A 16,926-nucleotide genomic window follows, 5' to 3' on the forward strand; every position below is an offset into this window, starting at 1 on the left:
CCTGTCATGTTATACCTTTGGTCGCAATTCTTTGCAGGTGAAGGTTGTGCAGAGAAATTGACATGTTGGTCGCGAAGCCAGATCACCCTTGAGGCTTGCACATGGTTTGGGATAAACGATGGGGCGCGACATATGCCAGAGCACGTAGAAAGCACTGCTGATACCGTTTAGAATATACAAGGAAGTGACGTGATAGAACGGAGGTCACTGCAGACAGACGAGGACGATCGCGGTGTTATGTTTAGCTAGAAGTAGCGTGACCGTGGAAATATCATCGCGAGTCACGGGCAATTTGCGCAGCAACGGCTCCGGTCGTCATATCATCATCTCCTCCATCCCCCCCCCCCCCACTGTGAGGTTGCAGCCCGACTTACATCATGCAGGGGCGCTCAAGACGTTCTCAACGTGTCGCTGCAAAGGAGAACCACCAGCCCTCGCCAACTTCGGCTGCGTCGTCGTCGACGAAGAAGAAAGGGGGAGGGCGCTCCAAAAAGCAGTACTGCGTATGCAAGGGCAACGACGATGGCACACCCATGATCAACTGTTCTTACTGCAAAGATTGGTTCCACTTCCGATGCGTAAACATCTCTGAGGATGATGCCGATGACATCAGTGAGACTACATACATATTTTGAGTTCCAACGCCCTTGCTAATCTGTTTCTCCACAGAGATATACGTGTGCCCACCCTGTGAAGTGAAGACTGGCCGACGAACAGTTCGTGAGTCTTGGTCTCTCTTCTCACGTCTTTCTGTCCGATCTATTCCTACTCTGGTGGTCGTATGTACATGTCGAAACATATCTGTGGTCGTATCCTTCACTTGTGTGACCTGAGAGTCCCTCGCTGTTCCCCTCGATGCTGTTATGGACATCAGCCCGTAGGCTGGTCGGTGTGGATACGCTTGTAGCTCTCGTGAGACCTCGATTGTGTCCACGACATACCCGACGTCGTGATGATAGCATTGCTTGCGACCACCGTTTCGTCCATCTTTTCCATGATATCCCATAGTCGAGGAGGAGGAACAGTATACTGATTTTTCATCGTAGGAGATTACGAAGGGCCCGAAGCGCTTGAAACAGTGAATCAAGAGGAGACAGACAAATTCTCGAAGCATGTTGTAATCAAGGAGGATTCGGACGCGGACGCGTCCCCGGCGGAGGCTCCCAGCGCCTCAGAGGACGATGCCAGTGAGGATGAATATGTGGAAGAGAATGGCAAGCCGAATGGCAAAGGCAAGGTACGTTTGCTAGGACACTCTCGGTTGACTCGGTACTCAGAGTGCACAATGCACAGCGCACAACTCGTCGACTATCGTTATCATCGGAGTCAGACACCGAACCAACTACCACCAAACGCCGTTCATCTTCCGCGAAGGCCGAATCTTCGGGACCATCTCCTTCTCCTGGAGCAAGTGTACTCAAGCGCAAGAGCTCGAACGCGCCTCAACCGACGCCGAAGCGGAGAAAATCTTCATCGGCGGCGACGACCACGTCGACAGCCTCAGATGACCCTGCGCGCGTGTTCTGTCTTAAGAAATATCAGGAGTTGTTCTGTAAAATATTTTTACAGCGTCCACATGTTGCTCCTTCTCCTACTGTCGGGCCTGAGGAGGAGTCAACCGACCATTTGCAAGATTCCGCGAATAAGTTGCAGGCCGTGAAGCCTGAAGAACTTACGTCAGAACAAAAGGCGGATATCGAAACGAGAGCGAACGCGTACGCTGCTGAGGTGGAGCAGTGTACATACGAAATCTACGCCGAGCCTGGCAAAGATGGAAAACCGCATGCCGGACCAAAGTATAAGTGAGTGTAGAGCCAGTATGCGGAACTTGCTTGTACTGATGCTGTCTGCAGAGATCGGTTCAGGACCTTGACCTTCAACCTCAGCCAGCCCGATCGCGTCGTATTGCATGAGCGGATCGCATCCTCGCACCTTAACCCCAAGGAGCTCTCCCAGATGTCGTCCACCGACCTTGCGAGCGAAGAAGCCAAGCAAACTATGAAGCAAGCTGAGAAGGAGGCTCTCGAGCACAGCATCCTGCAAAAGACGCTCGTTCCTCGAGCGAAGATCACCCACAAAGGCTTTGAAGATATCGAGGACATCAACGGCGAGATGGCCAAGGCCCGAGAGCGCGAACAGGAGGATGACGAACGGCGCGAACGCGAGCGGCTTGCCCGATTACGGACAGCCGAATCTCGTGCTGGCCCGACGTCGGGTTCGGTGCCTCCCGAATCTCCTGTGACCCCACATACCCCGCAGACACCGAGTTGGGGCGCGCCTCCCCCGTTGCCCGTTCATGTAGTTGCCAGTCCCACCGACGGCCTGGGCAGGCGACCTCCGGTGAACCCCCTCTTCGTACCCTCCGGATCGGATTTGATGACGCCTATCGGGGCCGAGCCCGAACTCAATCTCGCCGATCTCATCAATATCGACGACGAGATCGCGTCTCCCTCAGAGGTATTGTCAACGTCTATTACCCAGAGCGACACCGCTGCAGCACAATCTCCGGCCATCGAGCAGCAGCAGCAGCCATCATCCTCTTCTATTACTGGGATCTCTCCATTCGCCGCCAATGTCTCCAGGCCGGAAACACGAGAGCGAAGTGCTTCGTTCGATCTTAACTCCTTATGGACCGGTGCGAAGCATGACGAACAAGGGGAGGGTGCGCAGCCCTCGGTTGCGCGCCAGGTTGCGGATGAGCCACCCAAAGATGGCGGTTTGGAGCCAGAGGGACTCGCGGGTGAGGCCCAGGACCAGGACTTCGACATGTTCCTGGACGACGAAGACACTGTGAAGGAACCCGAATCGAGTAATGATCATGAGATATCCGGTCCACGAGAGCAGGACTTCGCAGCATCACCTCCTGTGTGGTCTGGCAAGGTAACTAATACGTTGCCACCTCGCGTCTTTGTACAGAACTCATCCGTTCATCAGATCTCCATGCCTCTTGATTCAACGGTACCCCAAGAAACGCCTGTCATTGCTCGTCAGATGGGAGGGCGGCAGCTGGGCCACAGTTCGCCTCTATGGCAGACGTTATTCCCCAGCGATCATCTGCGGATTGATGGTCGGGTTCCAGTGGATAAGTCTGCAGCTTACTTGCTACAGACGAGAATGAATCCCACCAAAGAAGTGATTGCGGTTGCGTTCTCCTCGGATGGGGGAGATAGTCTTCAAACTTTGATAGATTACCTCATCGCGAAAGGGTACGTCTCACATCGTTGTTAGTGTGGGCGATGTACTCACTTTTGCTTCCACGCAAGGCGACATGGTCTCATATTTCCGTGGGGCAATCGGCCTAAAGACCATCATCCTGGTCGCGAGATGTATATCGTACCGCTTCTCGCCAGCGAGCCTCTGCCGGATTACATGGAGCTCTTAGAAGAACTCTGTTTGCCGAAACAACGGATAGCGAACTACCTGATCGGGTTGTGGATCCTTGTGAAGGGCAAGCTCGCGCCTCCCCCTACGCCGTCGGTACCCCTCGCAACTACCTCAGCCGTCCCAGCTCCCCAGCCTCAAGGATCGCCGGCGCCACATCCTCCTTCGTCTGCACCTTCCAGCTCCAATGACCTTGCCACTCAGGTTGCTTCTCTGACCCCCGAACAAATCCAAGAGATGCTACGGGCTTTAGCCAGCAGTGGTCTTGCCATACCAGGAAGCCAACCTCCTGGTCCTCCTATCATCCCTCCTGCACCCCCTCTTATACCCCCGGCGCCCCACCTCTTGGCTCCTACACCTCCGGTCCCGGCCTTATACCCGTCTCCAGCGTGGACAATACCCCCACCGACGGTACCTGCCGCAGCGCCTTATCCTCCTCCACCAGCACCGGGATACGCGCATCCGCCGTACCCCCCTGGCGGGTCAAGCCCTGCAGGTCCGTCAAGGGGAATGCATTCTCCTTACCAAGGCGGTCGACCACGGGATCATCGACCGCCTTATGATAGTCGAGGGCGAGACCGTGGCAGAGGACGAGGACGCGGCAGAGGATTTGGCGATCATCCTCGTGACAATGGATGGTCCCGTCGTGGTCGTGGTAACGGGAGCCCTCAACAGAATCGCTAGAAAGGGGACGAGCTTATTTATCATAACTAAGTAGTATAGCTTCATTTAACCTAGCCTAGTGTACGATGACTACTGATGTACATGCCGTTGCACTACCGAGCCAGTTCTGACCTCTTCCTGGCTGGAGGCCGTGCCGTCACAAATCTTTACGGCGAGTGAGCTGCAGCAGTAACTCTTCGATTCTCTCCTGTCGTTTCTCAATGTTTTCCAGCCGTCTGATCCACGGCAAGGAGCCGTTACCACGTTCACCCTCTTCCTCCTCAACTTGTCCCGCGGTTTCGGGCCACGGCATTTGATCTGGACTCTGCGATACGGTTTGTGTATCTTCCGCGAGAGGTCGATGGCGCATGCCGGGAGAAGAGCCCGTCGAAGTCTTCCGGACGTGCACTCCGAGCCCTCCTCTTCCGTCACTTGGAAGCCGGGGCTGCACACGAGATGACAATCGTCGCCGTCTCGTAACAGGACCGAAGCTCAATGCTGGAGACCCAACGACCGGTGGAGGACCACTTTCATCCTCTAGTATGCTGTCATCGACCGGGAGAGGCTGATAAATCTGCGCGAGAGGACTGGGCATTTGACCCGTGGTGTCAGCCATGACTCGACTGATAGACATGAGACGAGGCCGGGGGGCAGGAGTGGATGGTCCTGGCAGATCCTCTTTCCGATTTCCAGGACTAGCCTCGGAACGAGGCGCGGCCGGGTTTTCGGAGATAGATTGACGTTTCTGGGACGAACTGGACTGTTTCCTGGCCGTGCTAATGCTGGTCGACGGCAGGAAGCCGCTTAACTCCTCTGTCTCCGATAAAGCGCTGTTCATATCCTCCTCAATATCGAATACCTGGTGAGATATGAAGTCAACGATGAGCAGTCCGCGATCACAACAACAATTACGTACCGCGTCAATATCACCCCCGGAGCCTGCTAACCCCTCAAAGAATGCTAAACCCAACCAGTAAATCACCGGGACAATGAACGGAGATGCGCAGCATACTCAGGCGACGGATTTGTCTTGGAAGTGTATCATATATCTTTTCCACTGTAGCAGCCACCGTCTCGTAGAAGCCAGTTGAACCTGTATTCTTCGCTTGTCTCTCGTACCAGGCAACAGTGAGAAGGATCGGGAAGTTTGTAATCCTGTATGAGCTGTAAGCGGTTGCACAACGTAGAAGGCTCTGTGCAGACCTGATCATGAAAACGTTCAGCTACGCGTGTCGATCAGATTTCAGCAGTTCACTGGTATTGATTGTTCCTTACCTTGTGGAACCATCTCGGGGACAGGATGTAGCTTGCTGGCAACATGATTAGCAACGCCACCAGATTGATGGGAGGCTGATAGGAGAAAAGCGGGTCAGCTTTAACACCCTCGATCGTTGCGACAGCCTTTCGGAACATAGCCTGTATGAAATGTATCAGGCCCCTGAGTGCACAGTCATGTATGGGACTCCACGCACCTCAGCAAGAGCATCTTCGCTGATGGTGGAGAATGTATGCGAAAGAATCTATATCGTGGTAAGCCACAGTCAAGCATCCCTCGCTACCAATACGAACCGAGACCAACACTGAGCGCACGTTAGTTAGCCTGAGCATTCATGTTGAATACAGTAATAACTTGCCCGTGAGTAGTAAGGTATTGCTTAGGCAGGCGTACGTCACCATTAGTACTGGACCGAAGAAAGGATGGAACTTGACTGTGCATAATTGCGCAATCAGCGGAAGCAACTGAGCAAAACACATATTGCACTCACAAGCGAGCTCGAAGCCGCTTGCGTCAAGCCCGAACCAAAGATCAAGCATCCACCACGCAATTTGCCTGGAGGAATCTCATTTGATCATGGCATAGAAGAGCAGAAGAAGCCAACGCACCCTCCAGAGTAGCTTTTCGACCCCACGAGACGGTTAGACTGATTCCACATCCAGATACGGACGTAACGCACCCAGCGCTGTCACGGCTCAACCTAGTACCATGAGATTAGGGACATGTAGCGATGAGACCGCTGAGGGAGCAGGAATGGCTCACGTCCATAAGGCGTATAGGAAGCCCCCAAAGCAGAACGCGGCAATGAACATCAGCGCCGTGAACTGAACGAGCATAGCTCGCAACGAGAGAACCATGAGGTTATTCCTGAGTGTTACAAACGCCAGTCTGAAGTGCGAGTCGATTGGTGGTGAACCATAATATGGAAAAGCGCTCCGCACCGAGGAAACATCAAAGGAGCTATCATGGCAAGACAGTCCATGCCAGCCCGGCGGGCCCACTTGCCTGTGTCGCATGCGTCTCAGCAGGGGTCAGGACGAGAAGCTGGGACGCTGACTGTCATGAACCACACCATACAGACGCAGGGAGGCGTAGGTGCAATAGATCGTCACTTGTGGAGGGTCAGCCTTGTCACTGCGGACGAGCGTCGATGTCGTACCGAACGCCAAGTCAAAGCCATTCTAGTCCGTTATTGTGAGACAGCATTGCACACATTCAAAGAAGACCTCACCCAGGTCCCAGTAACATAAACTGAAAGCAGATCAGCTACCAGTGTCATGATACATGAAACGAGGCAGAAGTACTACCTTTCATCCCATGCTCTTGCAATGCCGCGACCTTCTCGAGGGCAAAACCAAGAGCATATACCATGAACACAATCTCCGGTGTATTGATCGTCTTGCGTTCGCTGAACTCGAGTGCGACGACGAAGAGTATGAACAGCACGACGAAACTGGCTGATCATGAGCTAGCTAGCGGTGGCCAGATTGCAACAACGCACTTCATATATTCGAGGACGGAGCGAACAGCAGGAACCTTGAGTCTGCGAAGGTGTGAGCAACACCGTCATAAATCACTAGAGTGAACTTGCCGGTAGTGATCCAGCAAAGGAGCTTTGTGTGGGTCGTAGAAATGGATTGGCGTGCGTTTGTAAGTCTAGTGTGGGCGTGGGCACAGTTCTTGGGCAGAGCAATCGACGCACGTACATCGGACAGTATGGTATGACTGCTTTCCGCTTGGTATACACACTTTCCACTGATGGAATAAGCGTTGATAACGCAACTGAGCAAATGAACCAACCTCCATATGCCGTTTATCACTTTTTGGCATGCAGAGCTCTTGATGAACCTCTTGGCTTTGCTGATGATTGCCATCTCGATCGCGTTGCCCACTCTGTCATCCAAATCATCGTCCCGTTCTTCCCGCGCTTGTTGGATAACCCTCGGATCCGCCCCGTTGTAGACAGGCCAACTGGTTGTCAGCGCCAGCGCCAGCTGCAGCGTACTCTCCGCGTTGGCGCGCAAGGTACGCATGGCTAGAATCTCGCATAGAGCCGCCCGTGTGCGCGAGATGCCCGACGTAGTCAAATTTTGGTCCCGAAGAAAGTGTACGCGATTCAGGAGGAAGCAGAACACGATAGACATATTGCCTTCCCGTTGAATGGCGTTGTACTTGTCTTCTAGGGGCCGTACAAGGGTATAGGTGAGATCCGGTGCAGTGAGCTTTGCAGTAACTCGTCAGCTTTGTCTCCGTCGTCAGGCGCGCCATTGATATGACTTACCGCGTCGTAAGTCAATGATGTATCTGAGAACGCCCGCCGTTTCAGTCCATGCTCGCGATAGCCAACGTATCACATACCTATGAAATGCTGATTGCCGGATAAATAACCGCAGTTCAACGCAAACTATCGGTGATCACGTACCGTAACGTCCTGGAGCATTGTCCAATGTCAGTATGAGCCCATCGAGTGAGTTGCAGTGATGCTCACGGCCTTGATCATATGTACAAATGGGTATACTTCAGTCTTGTCGATTTCGTCTGGTAGTAGTAACGGGCGCATCTGTGCCTGCGCCTCCTCCGACATAGCAGCGACGCAGGAAGGTGAACGCAGATAGAGGACAGAGCAAGAGTTGTGGGCTTGTCGTCACAGGCGCGCGTGGCTCCAATATGTAGCGGGGCCCCAACACGCGACGCGTCTGGGATCGGTCACACACCAACTCGAGCGCGCCCGCCCGCTTCCTGCAGTTGGCGACAACCAGGTCGGCGCTGACTATCTGGCCAACTTCCGAACCGAACACGCGCCCAAGTAGCTCAGACAACGCGCTATCATCAGCGTGCACTCGTAAATCGCGCTCGATCATCTTCTGTCGCGGCGAGCCTCGAGCACGACCTGGCTAGCAGCCATCAGCATTGTGTCAACGATCTTTGCCCGACCGTCTGCTCCCGCTTTCAGCTCGGCTTCTCCCCGCGCCTCCAAGGGTTTCTCAACAGCACCGGGCAAGTCGCCCCGTAGCAGCGCCGTCCCACAAGTGACGACCTCAACCGACCAGCCTTCATTTCGCCGACGCGTTTTCTGGACCGATCTGTTAAACGTGGACCGCCAAGCATGCAGGCTCAGTCTCAGGCCGTCAAGATCTATAATGCCGTTTATTCCTCGGTGCAGGTGAACCAAACTGCGATCCAGCGCTGGCCTGGGGCTTGCTGACGTTGTGCAGGTCTATGAATGCATGGTTCGGGGTATCGCAGTCATGCGAAGACGCTCAGATTCCTACGTGAACGCAACCCAAATCTTGAAGGTAGCTGGAGTGGACAAAGGCCGCCGTACGAAGATTTTAGAGAAGGAGATCCTGCCTGGGAAACATGAAATTGTCCAAGGAGGCTACGGTAAATATCAAGGAACATGGTGGGTTCGCTATATCACCGTGTTATCTCATTGCCTAACTCTGGACAGGATTCCTCTCGAACGCGGTCGCGAGGTTGCTACACAATACGGCGTTGCGCCGCTGCTCGCACCTCTTTTCGACTTCGTACCCCACACCAACACGATGGGAAATCTTTCGTCGACCTTAGCCGGTGCTCATTCACGGCCGCTGTCTGCGGCCTCGTCGTTCAGCAGCTCCGGTGTACTCCCGTCCCATTTGGCACCTCCCCCAATCTTACCCGGATCGGCCCTCAGACTCCTGAACCAAGGTCGAGCCCAAGGACTCTTCACGCCATCCACGTCCACAATCATGGCCGCCCGCGGAAGCTACCCTTCGCCTGGCCCTTATGCCGGGTACTCCAATTCACCTGCACCAACTTTACCCGGAGTATCTCCAACGCCATCGCTCAAAAGGGTGCACTCGGAAACTAGCGCTTCATTCGCGCTCTCGCCTGAAACGTTTGGTCCAGATAAATCACGACCATCGTCTGTGGTGGATGGAGAAGATGGACAGCGTCCGGTAAAAAGGGCGCGCACGGAACCCAACCTCATGGTGAGCGCATCTGGGTCGAGAGCTCCGACACCACAGGTAAACGGGACTTCCCGGCCTGCCAGTTCGATGTCCACAACAATTAATGGTGGAACGGGATCAACTACCGAGAACCCTGTCGAGAACTACGTCGCCGCCGTCCGTTTTGCGTCCAAGCCATCAATAATGCGGCACATGGACCCGAGCCTTCCTCTGAAGGACAATCGGCGTGCGGCAGTTATCGCCGCCATATGCCAGAGCGACGATCCTTCGCACGTGATGGACTTGTTGAAGAGCATTCCTCCTGATAACCCGGCCTCAACAACGACGGACATAGATTTGGTACTCGACGATCAAGGCCATACTTCTCTCCACTTGGCTGCTAGTATGGCGCGTCAGAAAATTGTGGAGACGCTGATCGCGAGCGGAGCGGACGTCCACCGCGGCAACTATAACGGAGAGACGCCCCTTATCCGCGCTTGCCTCGCCACGCACAACGCCGATCAACAGTCTTTCCACACCCTCGTTGCCGCTTTGCACGAGTCCATACGGACCATCGACACGTCGCGCAAGACCGTGATCCATCACATTGTCTCGTTGGCTGGGGTAAAAGGAAGGGCCATTACCGCCCGTTACTACCTCGATCAGGTCTTGTACTGGATTGCACAACACCAAGGAGGCGACTTCCGGAGCGTCGTGGATCTACAAGATGAGCATGGTGACACTGCGTTGAATATAGCGGCCCGAGTAGGGAACCGCGCCCTCGTCCGCGCATTGATGGATGTCGGAGCAAACCGAACGATGGCGAACAAGCTTGGGTTGCGACCCGGGGACTACGGTGTAGAAGTTGAGGTGTGTTTCTGACATCACTCATTGCATCTATGCTTATGTCGTATCACAATGAAGGAGCTTGCTAGCGGGTTCCGCGCCGAGGATATGCTAATGTCGCTCCGTTCCGTGCCTCCTGCACCGGTACAGAAGAGTCAGCAGGTGATAACCGGTGCGGCGAGGATTCTGGTCTACGATTGGTACGAGACGCCTAACAAGTGCTCATGCAGAGATGACGGCCATGATTCAAGGTCTCAGTGCGGAATTCACTTCGGAAATAAAGGCGAAGCAGGACGCTCTTGACGTGACACAGGCCCATTTGAGGGCCGCAACGCGGGAGTTGTCTGAGCAGCGCAAACAGATCCAGCTATGGCAAAACCAGTGTGCGGAGCATGACCGTGTCAGTCAGCGGATGCGAAACCTCGAAAAGGCTATCGGAGCCGAGGAAACGTTCGATTGGACGGGGCGGACAACTCCCGATGGACGCGATGCGGGTCCGATCGCTGGGTCAGCATTCAAATGGCGCGGAGGGCAGTCAACGATGGCCGCGGTTGGAGATATCGCGATGAACCTCGAGGCCGATCCTACCATTCCCTCAGGAGAATCAGAAGTAATTCTAACTCGTTTGCGTCGTCTGAAGATGTGGCAGGATCGTGCAGAGACCCTCCTGGAGTCGCGATTGAGTGCCCTGCGGGGCACACACGCGGAAAAGGAGTACCAATGTAGGAAAATCGTCTCATTATGCACAGGAATATCTATGGATAAAGTTGAAGAGGTGAATACTCGTTCGCGATTTCAACGATTGCAGCTTACAGAGAATTGATCAGATGCTTGAAGATCTGGTTGTGGCAGTGGAGAGCGAGCATAATGTGGTGGATGTCAGTCGTGTATCTGGGTTCATGCAGAAGATGGGAACAGCGTGAGAACGTAGATAGGATCTGAACCAGTCTTGAAGAAGTATCTGCGGTGGAGTACAGGAATGAGTGAGAGCTGAATGAAGAAGGGGATAGTGAGGTCACTAGGATGGTGTAACGCAATGTCCCAGCTAAGCCAAACAAAAGGAGAAATGAGAAGAGGGTGTGAGAACGCGAGATGGGTTGAGAGGTGGCCAGAATTGGGTGATCAAGAGATATGTGTTTTATTTAGTTTCTATACAGTGTTCCATCACTCGTAGACGCATTTCACCCTATCTCTAATAACTTTCATGTATTGTATATGAAATTAATTCCACAAGTGCCTATATACTAGATCAAACTGAATCCAAAGTTTTGAGCTGAAAAAATGAGTTAGATTTTTGAAAATTTGACAAATGTATAGAAATCAGGATTCCGTTATGGGTTGATCATCAACAACCATTTCCAACTGTTAAGACCTGTAGCCGCATGTAAGGCTCCACCGGACACGCAAGTGTAGTAAACGGTCTTAATTACCTGTAGCTGCGTGTAAGGCTACAGGTTGTCTAGTTAATACATGTATATGTGAATGTATGTGGAGGGTTCTTACCTCCACCGGACACGCGAGTGTAGTAAATGGTGGAGAGAACAAGACAAGCACGGTGGGCATATCAACGCACCGCACGTACACCCATCAAACTGACGGATAGGAGGGATACTCCTCCTGGCGTTATAGTCGTATATGGTCCGCATAATCCGTTCATCGTGAGGAACCTCAGAGCGGGGAATGAGCTTGTAGACGTTGAGTTCATGCAGAGAGGCCATTTCTGAGTCCATAGACTCATGCCATCTCGGCCCGTCATTGCGGGCCAGAGCCTCGTGCGCAGTGTGGGGATCATCAGGTGCAGAGAGATCAGGGCCGGTGGGGTCGTCAGAACAGCGTGGGCCATGGCATTGCAAATGTGGTCAGCGACGGCGGCATGGGTGGTAACGTCAGTGCACTCCTCCTCGACTGTAGGAGTACCACGGCCAGCCCTGAGACGATCGGCAGAGGCACAGATTCCAGAGATGGTGTCGACGAGCTGGTCCACATTACCATGGGCACGACATTCCCACGTAGAACACCAAACAGGAGGTGGATGGCCAAGCGAAGGATCCTCACGAAGGCGCTGCGCGGGCATGACGGGAGGCTTTGAGTTGTCAGTGAACACGTTGTTGTGATCAATCGCCGGTGCGGATGAGACAGGAGTTGGAGATGTGATTGGTGTAATGGGAGGAAGTTGGTGGGACTCGATGAAGGACACGTTATGGGACTTCAGGACTTTACCAGAAGCTCAGTGCCAGCATAAGTAGGCCTTACTGTTGGGAGAGTAGCCAACCAGCACGCACTCTCTCGAGCGCGGAAGTATCTTGGGGTTAGGAACATTCTCGATCAGTACAAACACGCGACAACCAATCTCACGCAGGTGAGATACGATCAGTTTGTGCCGAAAAATAGTTCATGAGGAGTACGGCCACCAGCAGACACGGTCAGGGTCAGATTTGACAGATAAGCCACAGTCTGCATGGAGATCACCCACAGACAAGGAGGAAGAGCCGCAGCGGACATGCATGCCTGGCCGCGACCCATAATTGTCTGGTGAGCATGCTTGCACATGCCTATGTGCACGGATGAGTAGGGGGTGGAGAACTGCTGAGACGTGCCGCTGGCAAGTTGTGCACGCATAGCCTTGCTGTCAAATTCGCGACTGTTGTCCGACCGGTAGATGCGGATGCGGGTCGATGTCAAACAGAAAATCTCGTCCTCCCACTGTTTGAGCAGGTGTTGAATCCGATTTGAGAGCAAGCGGCAGACTCCAGATGTATCCCGAAGATTTGTCGACAATGTCCAGTAAATAGAAGTAGCCGCTAAGAGCTTGTACATGAAAGGGCCCCTGTAAATTGATGTATACCACGTCTAAAATCCCCGCTGCCCTCACTCCCTCACGGACCTTTGGCATGGCGGCTTTGGACTGCTTGCTGAGGATACAATGGTCACATGAGGGCGGGGCGGACATTGAGGGGGAGACGGGCATACCATCAACGACGCCAGCACGTGCAGCCTGCGATAAAGCGCCATGATTGGCATGGCCAAACTGACTGTGCCAGGTGGTAAGTGGAACGGCAGAAGTGGCAACAGGGACAATAAGGGAGGGAGATGGGCAGGTGTCTGGGCCATCAAGGCGGTACAAGCTGTTGTTCTTGCAGGTTGCGCGGGCGTCGGGCATCGGCTCTAGTTCCCAGTAGACGTCAGCATGTCCCGACTTGAAGTCAATGCAGTACCCTTCATCGCATAGGCATCCGACAGAGAGGAGTGTCAGAGTCGTCTCAGGGACCCAGAGGGCATTGTTGACCAGCATCTGTCAGCCTCCAGGAAGCGCAATGTGCATAGTACCCACCCCAGAAGAGAAGACCTTAGATCCTTTAAAACTGCCGATCGCAACATGGAGAGGGTGAAGCGACTCGAAGAGGTGACGGTATTTCGTCAACGATATGTTAGCGCCAGTGTCAAGAATGAATTTGTGCGATGCAGCGAGGTTGGCACCGATGTTTGCGAGCCGGTGATCATTGGCAGACATCTTGCGGGCAGGCGGAATGGGGTTCGTGTCGACGGCAGTAGCCTGCAGCCAGTGGACAGACGTCGTGTGGACAACGTTGGCTGTGAATTTGCAGGAGCCAAAGTCGACGTCGCTCCACGACCCGGCGTCAATGTCGAGTAGAAACGGGACGTTGGGCGTAGTTGCAAAAGCGACCGACGTAGGCCAGTCAGAGATAGCGGCGGTGGCCGCAAAAGATGGCGTAGGCATGGAAGTACCCAAGTTTGGTATCGAGGGAACCTTGGTGAAAGTGTAAAACTTGCCATCCTGACCCTGCATGACAGCGGCATGGGCCTGGACGGCAGGTGAGGCACCCTGCGACGAATTTGCAGACTTTATAGGTTCACTGTGGCGGGCAACTGGGACAGCACTGGGTTGGTCTTTCTTTGCGCACGGTGTAGCCTCACACACCTTGCACCAGTAGTTCAAAAACGTGTGATTATGCCGCCTTGCGTACTTCTTCCCGTTCCCAGAGACCGTGGCTTTGGCATGCGATGGGGTGGACTGAGCGCGGACAGCATTGACGAGGGTGCCAGGTTTCTGCCGGTCGAGTATGGAATGCTCAATCTCTGACGTTGGGACCTTACGGCTGGCTAAGTTGTGCGTCACATTGGCGAGAATGTTGGGAAAATTTGCGCTGAGCGCATTGATACACACAATGTTGACGATGTCTTTGACAGTGGTGGGGAGGCCTGCTTCAAAAAGTCGACAGGCATCTGCCCGGATGGAGGCGATCGTGCCGGATGCAGTCTGATCGGGACCTGGAGAAAAAGTGGTCCCAAAAAGCCCGATCCAGATTTTGGCCTTCAGTTTATCGCCCACAGCCTGATGGTGGAGACGAAGGGCTCTCTAGGCAGCCAATGACGTGTTGTGGGAATCAATGATCTTGCGGTCTTCCGGTGACACATTCATCCACAGCAGGGACTTGACAAGTCCATCATTGTGCCAAAACACCCAACGGATGGTCGCTAAAGAGACATCGGCCAGCGCCTCATCGACGGATGGACACGGCGGAGCGTCAACCTCATCCAAATAGTCTCGCAAGAAAATGCAGCCTAATTCATTTAGAAACTGTGCCGAAAAAGTGACCCAGTTCCCTGCGGCAAGAGATAGTTGGTGCTCCTCCGGTAGGTTGTGGAAACCACTTGCGTTTGTGATGCGGGCGATCTCGGTGTATTTGGAGGCTGTGGGAGCCATGGATGCCGAGGTGGGCATGATAGCGGAGGTATCTGGTAAAATGATCGTGGGTATGTTCGCGGGAGAGACCAAACGTGAAGCTTGCAAAGGGTCCAGAGTGATAGGGCGCGGGGTTAGCGCCGAACGATCGGAGATAGCTCGAGTAGGCAAAGATAGAGAATTGTTATCGCTCATTCACCGTTTCAGGTCAGGTCCAAGGGATCTGGTAAGCAATATGCGTTAAGCAGGGCTCATAACCTGTTAAGACCTGTAGCTGCATGTAAGGCTCCACCGGACACACAAGTGTAGTAAACGGTCTTAATTACCTGTAACCGCGTGTAAGGCTACAGGTTGTCTAGTTAATACATGTATATGTGAATGTATGCGGAGGGTTCTTACCTCCACCGGACATGCGAGTGTAGTAAACGGTGGAGAGAACGAGACGAGCATGGCAGGCATATCAACGCACCACACGTGCACCCACCAAACTGATGGATAGGAGGGATACTCCTCCCGGCGTTGTAGTTGTATCCTGACACCAACCATCCCTGACCATCCCCGATTGTCTTCCAATGTCTCCTCTGCGCTTCACCGCTCATTTTCCTGTGATCCTCTGGTGGATCTCCCTACAGAAGCTGGGGCCCCTGAACAACGTTAAGTAGGCATTTAAGACGGCTGAAAACCTAGTTTACCAAAAGCTGGGGGTATAGGAATGGATCTGAGTTCAACACCCTCCGTAATTAGGGCGATCGGCTTCCCCAGTGGGTTTAGCAATATGTGCGCGGCTGTCGTTTGTAGAAAGGAGGATCGCTGAGCTGAGTGCCAGCTTCGGCACAGCTGGGGCATCCCCTGAATCATCGCCACCACCCACGGGTGAGTCAGGAGCAGCTGATGAACATCCGGATCCGCAGGATGAGTAGTCACTGGACCTAGTGATTAGTGTCATGGCACGCCTCCAGTACTCATCTTTCCCTGTTTCCCTGCATTCCCCACACGCTCTTTTTACCCTTTCAGGTTTCCTAGGAGCTCCCAGACGCTCCTTCTATTCTTTCGGTGCTTCCTAGGAGCTCCATACATTCTTCTACCCTTTCGGGCCTCCTAGGGCCTCCGCACATTGCGCGGCCTTCCTAGGCCGTTCCACTGGTCACGTGCCACGCACCCGAGGAGCCTCCCTCTCTCTCATTGGACCATCCCTCTCGTTGCTGATGGATTACTCAGCTACTATATAGTCGCCTGTCGCACCAGGGAGCAACTCAGACTTGTTCTCTCAGTTGCTTCCCTGCCTTGTGCAACAGGTATGTGTATTCATCTCGTATCCTTGTATACATTCTCAGTTGCTTCCCTGCCTTGTGCAACAGCGTCTCCACCGCCGTCCTGGGGGATCCGCACCGCTCCTAGGAGCTCCAGCGCGTACTCTGACAATTAGCTTCTGGATCTGAAGGTAAGAGTGATAATTCCCTAATATATGATTATCAGTCAAAGTATAAGGGAAAAGACTGAGTTACACATGTAGTACCTAATATATGACTACAGAGACATCATAGGTACATTAGGACATAAGGGACATGAAGGGACATGGCAGACTCATTCCTCAGTCAAAGTATAAGGGAAAAGACTGAGAAGATGTGGAGGGAGAGCTCCTGGTATATGTGAGGGAGCTCGAGGGAAGCATTTCCATAAAGGGAACAAAAGAATGTGTCTAAAGCGGTAATATCAATCAGGAAAGATAGAAAATCACAAGGAATAACACAAGAATAGAACAGGTGAGAGAATCTGTACACAATAGGTAACGAGCGTGTGAAATTTCCATATATATATGGTATACAAAGTTCCACACCTAGGCTTGTTGTTGAACATAGGGACGGTGACAGTATAGATCATAGTGGGGGAAGGTCAAGCTGCATTTTGGCTTGCTCAGTCTCAGGCAGATTTTATATTGTGAACCAGGTAAACATGTGGCATTTGGGAATCAGCGGGCAACATATATGGTACATGATGGGTACGGGAATATGTCAAGATCGGATACAGAAGGAGAACAGGGCCAGAGGACCAAAGTCCAAAAGGTAGATACGAAGAATAAAGCAAAATGAAAGAAGGAACTCAGAGATAAAGTCGGGGGGAGT

General features: G+C 53.2%; 4 protein-coding genes across 4 annotated transcripts; 2 read left to right on the top strand and 2 right to left on the bottom strand.

Moving 5' to 3' along the window:
- Positions 1 to 350: 350 nt before the first annotated feature.
- PUNSTDRAFT_145392 (uncharacterized protein) lies at positions 351 to 4,095 on the top strand (the record flags this gene model as incomplete). Its single annotated transcript, XM_007386407.1, has 9 exons — positions 351 to 612; positions 670 to 720; positions 1,047 to 1,237; positions 1,294 to 1,802; positions 1,854 to 2,880; positions 2,935 to 3,206; positions 3,264 to 3,877; positions 3,948 to 4,006; positions 4,066 to 4,095. The coding sequence occupies exons 1-9, from the start codon at positions 378 to 380 to the stop codon at positions 4,093 to 4,095; spliced, it is 2,988 nt and encodes a 995-aa protein (XP_007386469.1). The 5' UTR covers positions 351 to 377.
- Positions 4,096 to 4,112: 17 nt separating this feature from the next.
- PUNSTDRAFT_127492 (uncharacterized protein) lies at positions 4,113 to 7,904 on the bottom strand (the record flags this gene model as incomplete). Its single annotated transcript, XM_007386408.1, has 25 exons — positions 4,113 to 4,903; positions 4,961 to 5,004; positions 5,057 to 5,199; positions 5,248 to 5,267; positions 5,320 to 5,460; positions 5,517 to 5,564; positions 5,614 to 5,624; positions 5,679 to 5,753; positions 5,811 to 5,875; positions 5,929 to 5,940; positions 6,000 to 6,020; positions 6,083 to 6,208; positions 6,262 to 6,325; positions 6,378 to 6,431; positions 6,480 to 6,501; positions 6,552 to 6,571; positions 6,628 to 6,773; positions 6,822 to 6,863; positions 6,912 to 6,976; positions 7,027 to 7,075; positions 7,121 to 7,542; positions 7,602 to 7,624; positions 7,679 to 7,688; positions 7,743 to 7,751; positions 7,809 to 7,904. 25 exons carry the CDS (start codon positions 7,902 to 7,904, stop codon positions 4,202 to 4,204), a joined length of 2,430 nt encoding a protein of 809 aa, XP_007386470.1. The 3' UTR covers positions 4,113 to 4,201.
- A 230-nt stretch (positions 7,905 to 8,134) lies between these two features.
- On the top strand, positions 8,135 to 11,095 carry PUNSTDRAFT_90733 (apses-domain-containing protein). The gene is made up of 6 exons (XM_007386409.1): positions 8,135 to 8,483; positions 8,536 to 8,723; positions 8,772 to 10,122; positions 10,177 to 10,270; positions 10,329 to 10,873; positions 10,926 to 11,095. Exons 1-6 carry the CDS (start codon positions 8,427 to 8,429, stop codon positions 11,019 to 11,021), a joined length of 2,331 nt encoding a protein of 776 aa, XP_007386471.1. The 5' UTR covers positions 8,135 to 8,426; the 3' UTR covers positions 11,022 to 11,095.
- Positions 11,096 to 13,393: 2,298 nt separating this feature from the next.
- Positions 13,394 to 14,842, bottom strand: PUNSTDRAFT_136801 (uncharacterized protein; the record flags this gene model as incomplete). The annotated part of the gene is made up of 2 exons (XM_007386410.1): positions 13,394 to 14,476; positions 14,534 to 14,842. 2 exons carry the CDS (start codon positions 14,840 to 14,842, stop codon positions 13,394 to 13,396), a joined length of 1,392 nt encoding a protein of 463 aa, XP_007386472.1.
- Between the last annotated feature and the right edge of the window lie 2,084 nt (positions 14,843 to 16,926).

This window comes from Punctularia strigosozonata (genome assembly GCF_000264995.1).
Source record: "Punctularia strigosozonata HHB-11173 SS5 unplaced genomic scaffold PUNSTscaffold_11, whole genome shotgun sequence".
Lineage (NCBI taxonomy): Eukaryota > Fungi > Basidiomycota > Agaricomycetes > Corticiales > Punctulariaceae > Punctularia > Punctularia strigosozonata.

What these genes read in the sequence shown, in the direction of transcription:
- PUNSTDRAFT_90733 (XM_007386409.1), top strand. Translation starts at nt 8,427, where the DNA reads ATGCAGGCTCAGTCTCAGGCCGTCAAGATCTATAATGCCGTTTATTCC. An exon ending in GGTAAATATCAAGGAACATG is followed by an intron (nt 8,724 to 8,771) that starts GTGGGTTCGCTA and finishes AACTCTGGACAG; the next exon opens with GATTCCTCTCGAACGCGGTC. An exon ending in CTATGGATAAAGTTGAAGAG is followed by an intron (nt 10,874 to 10,925) that starts GTGAATACTCGT and finishes AGAATTGATCAG; the next exon opens with ATGCTTGAAGATCTGGTTGT.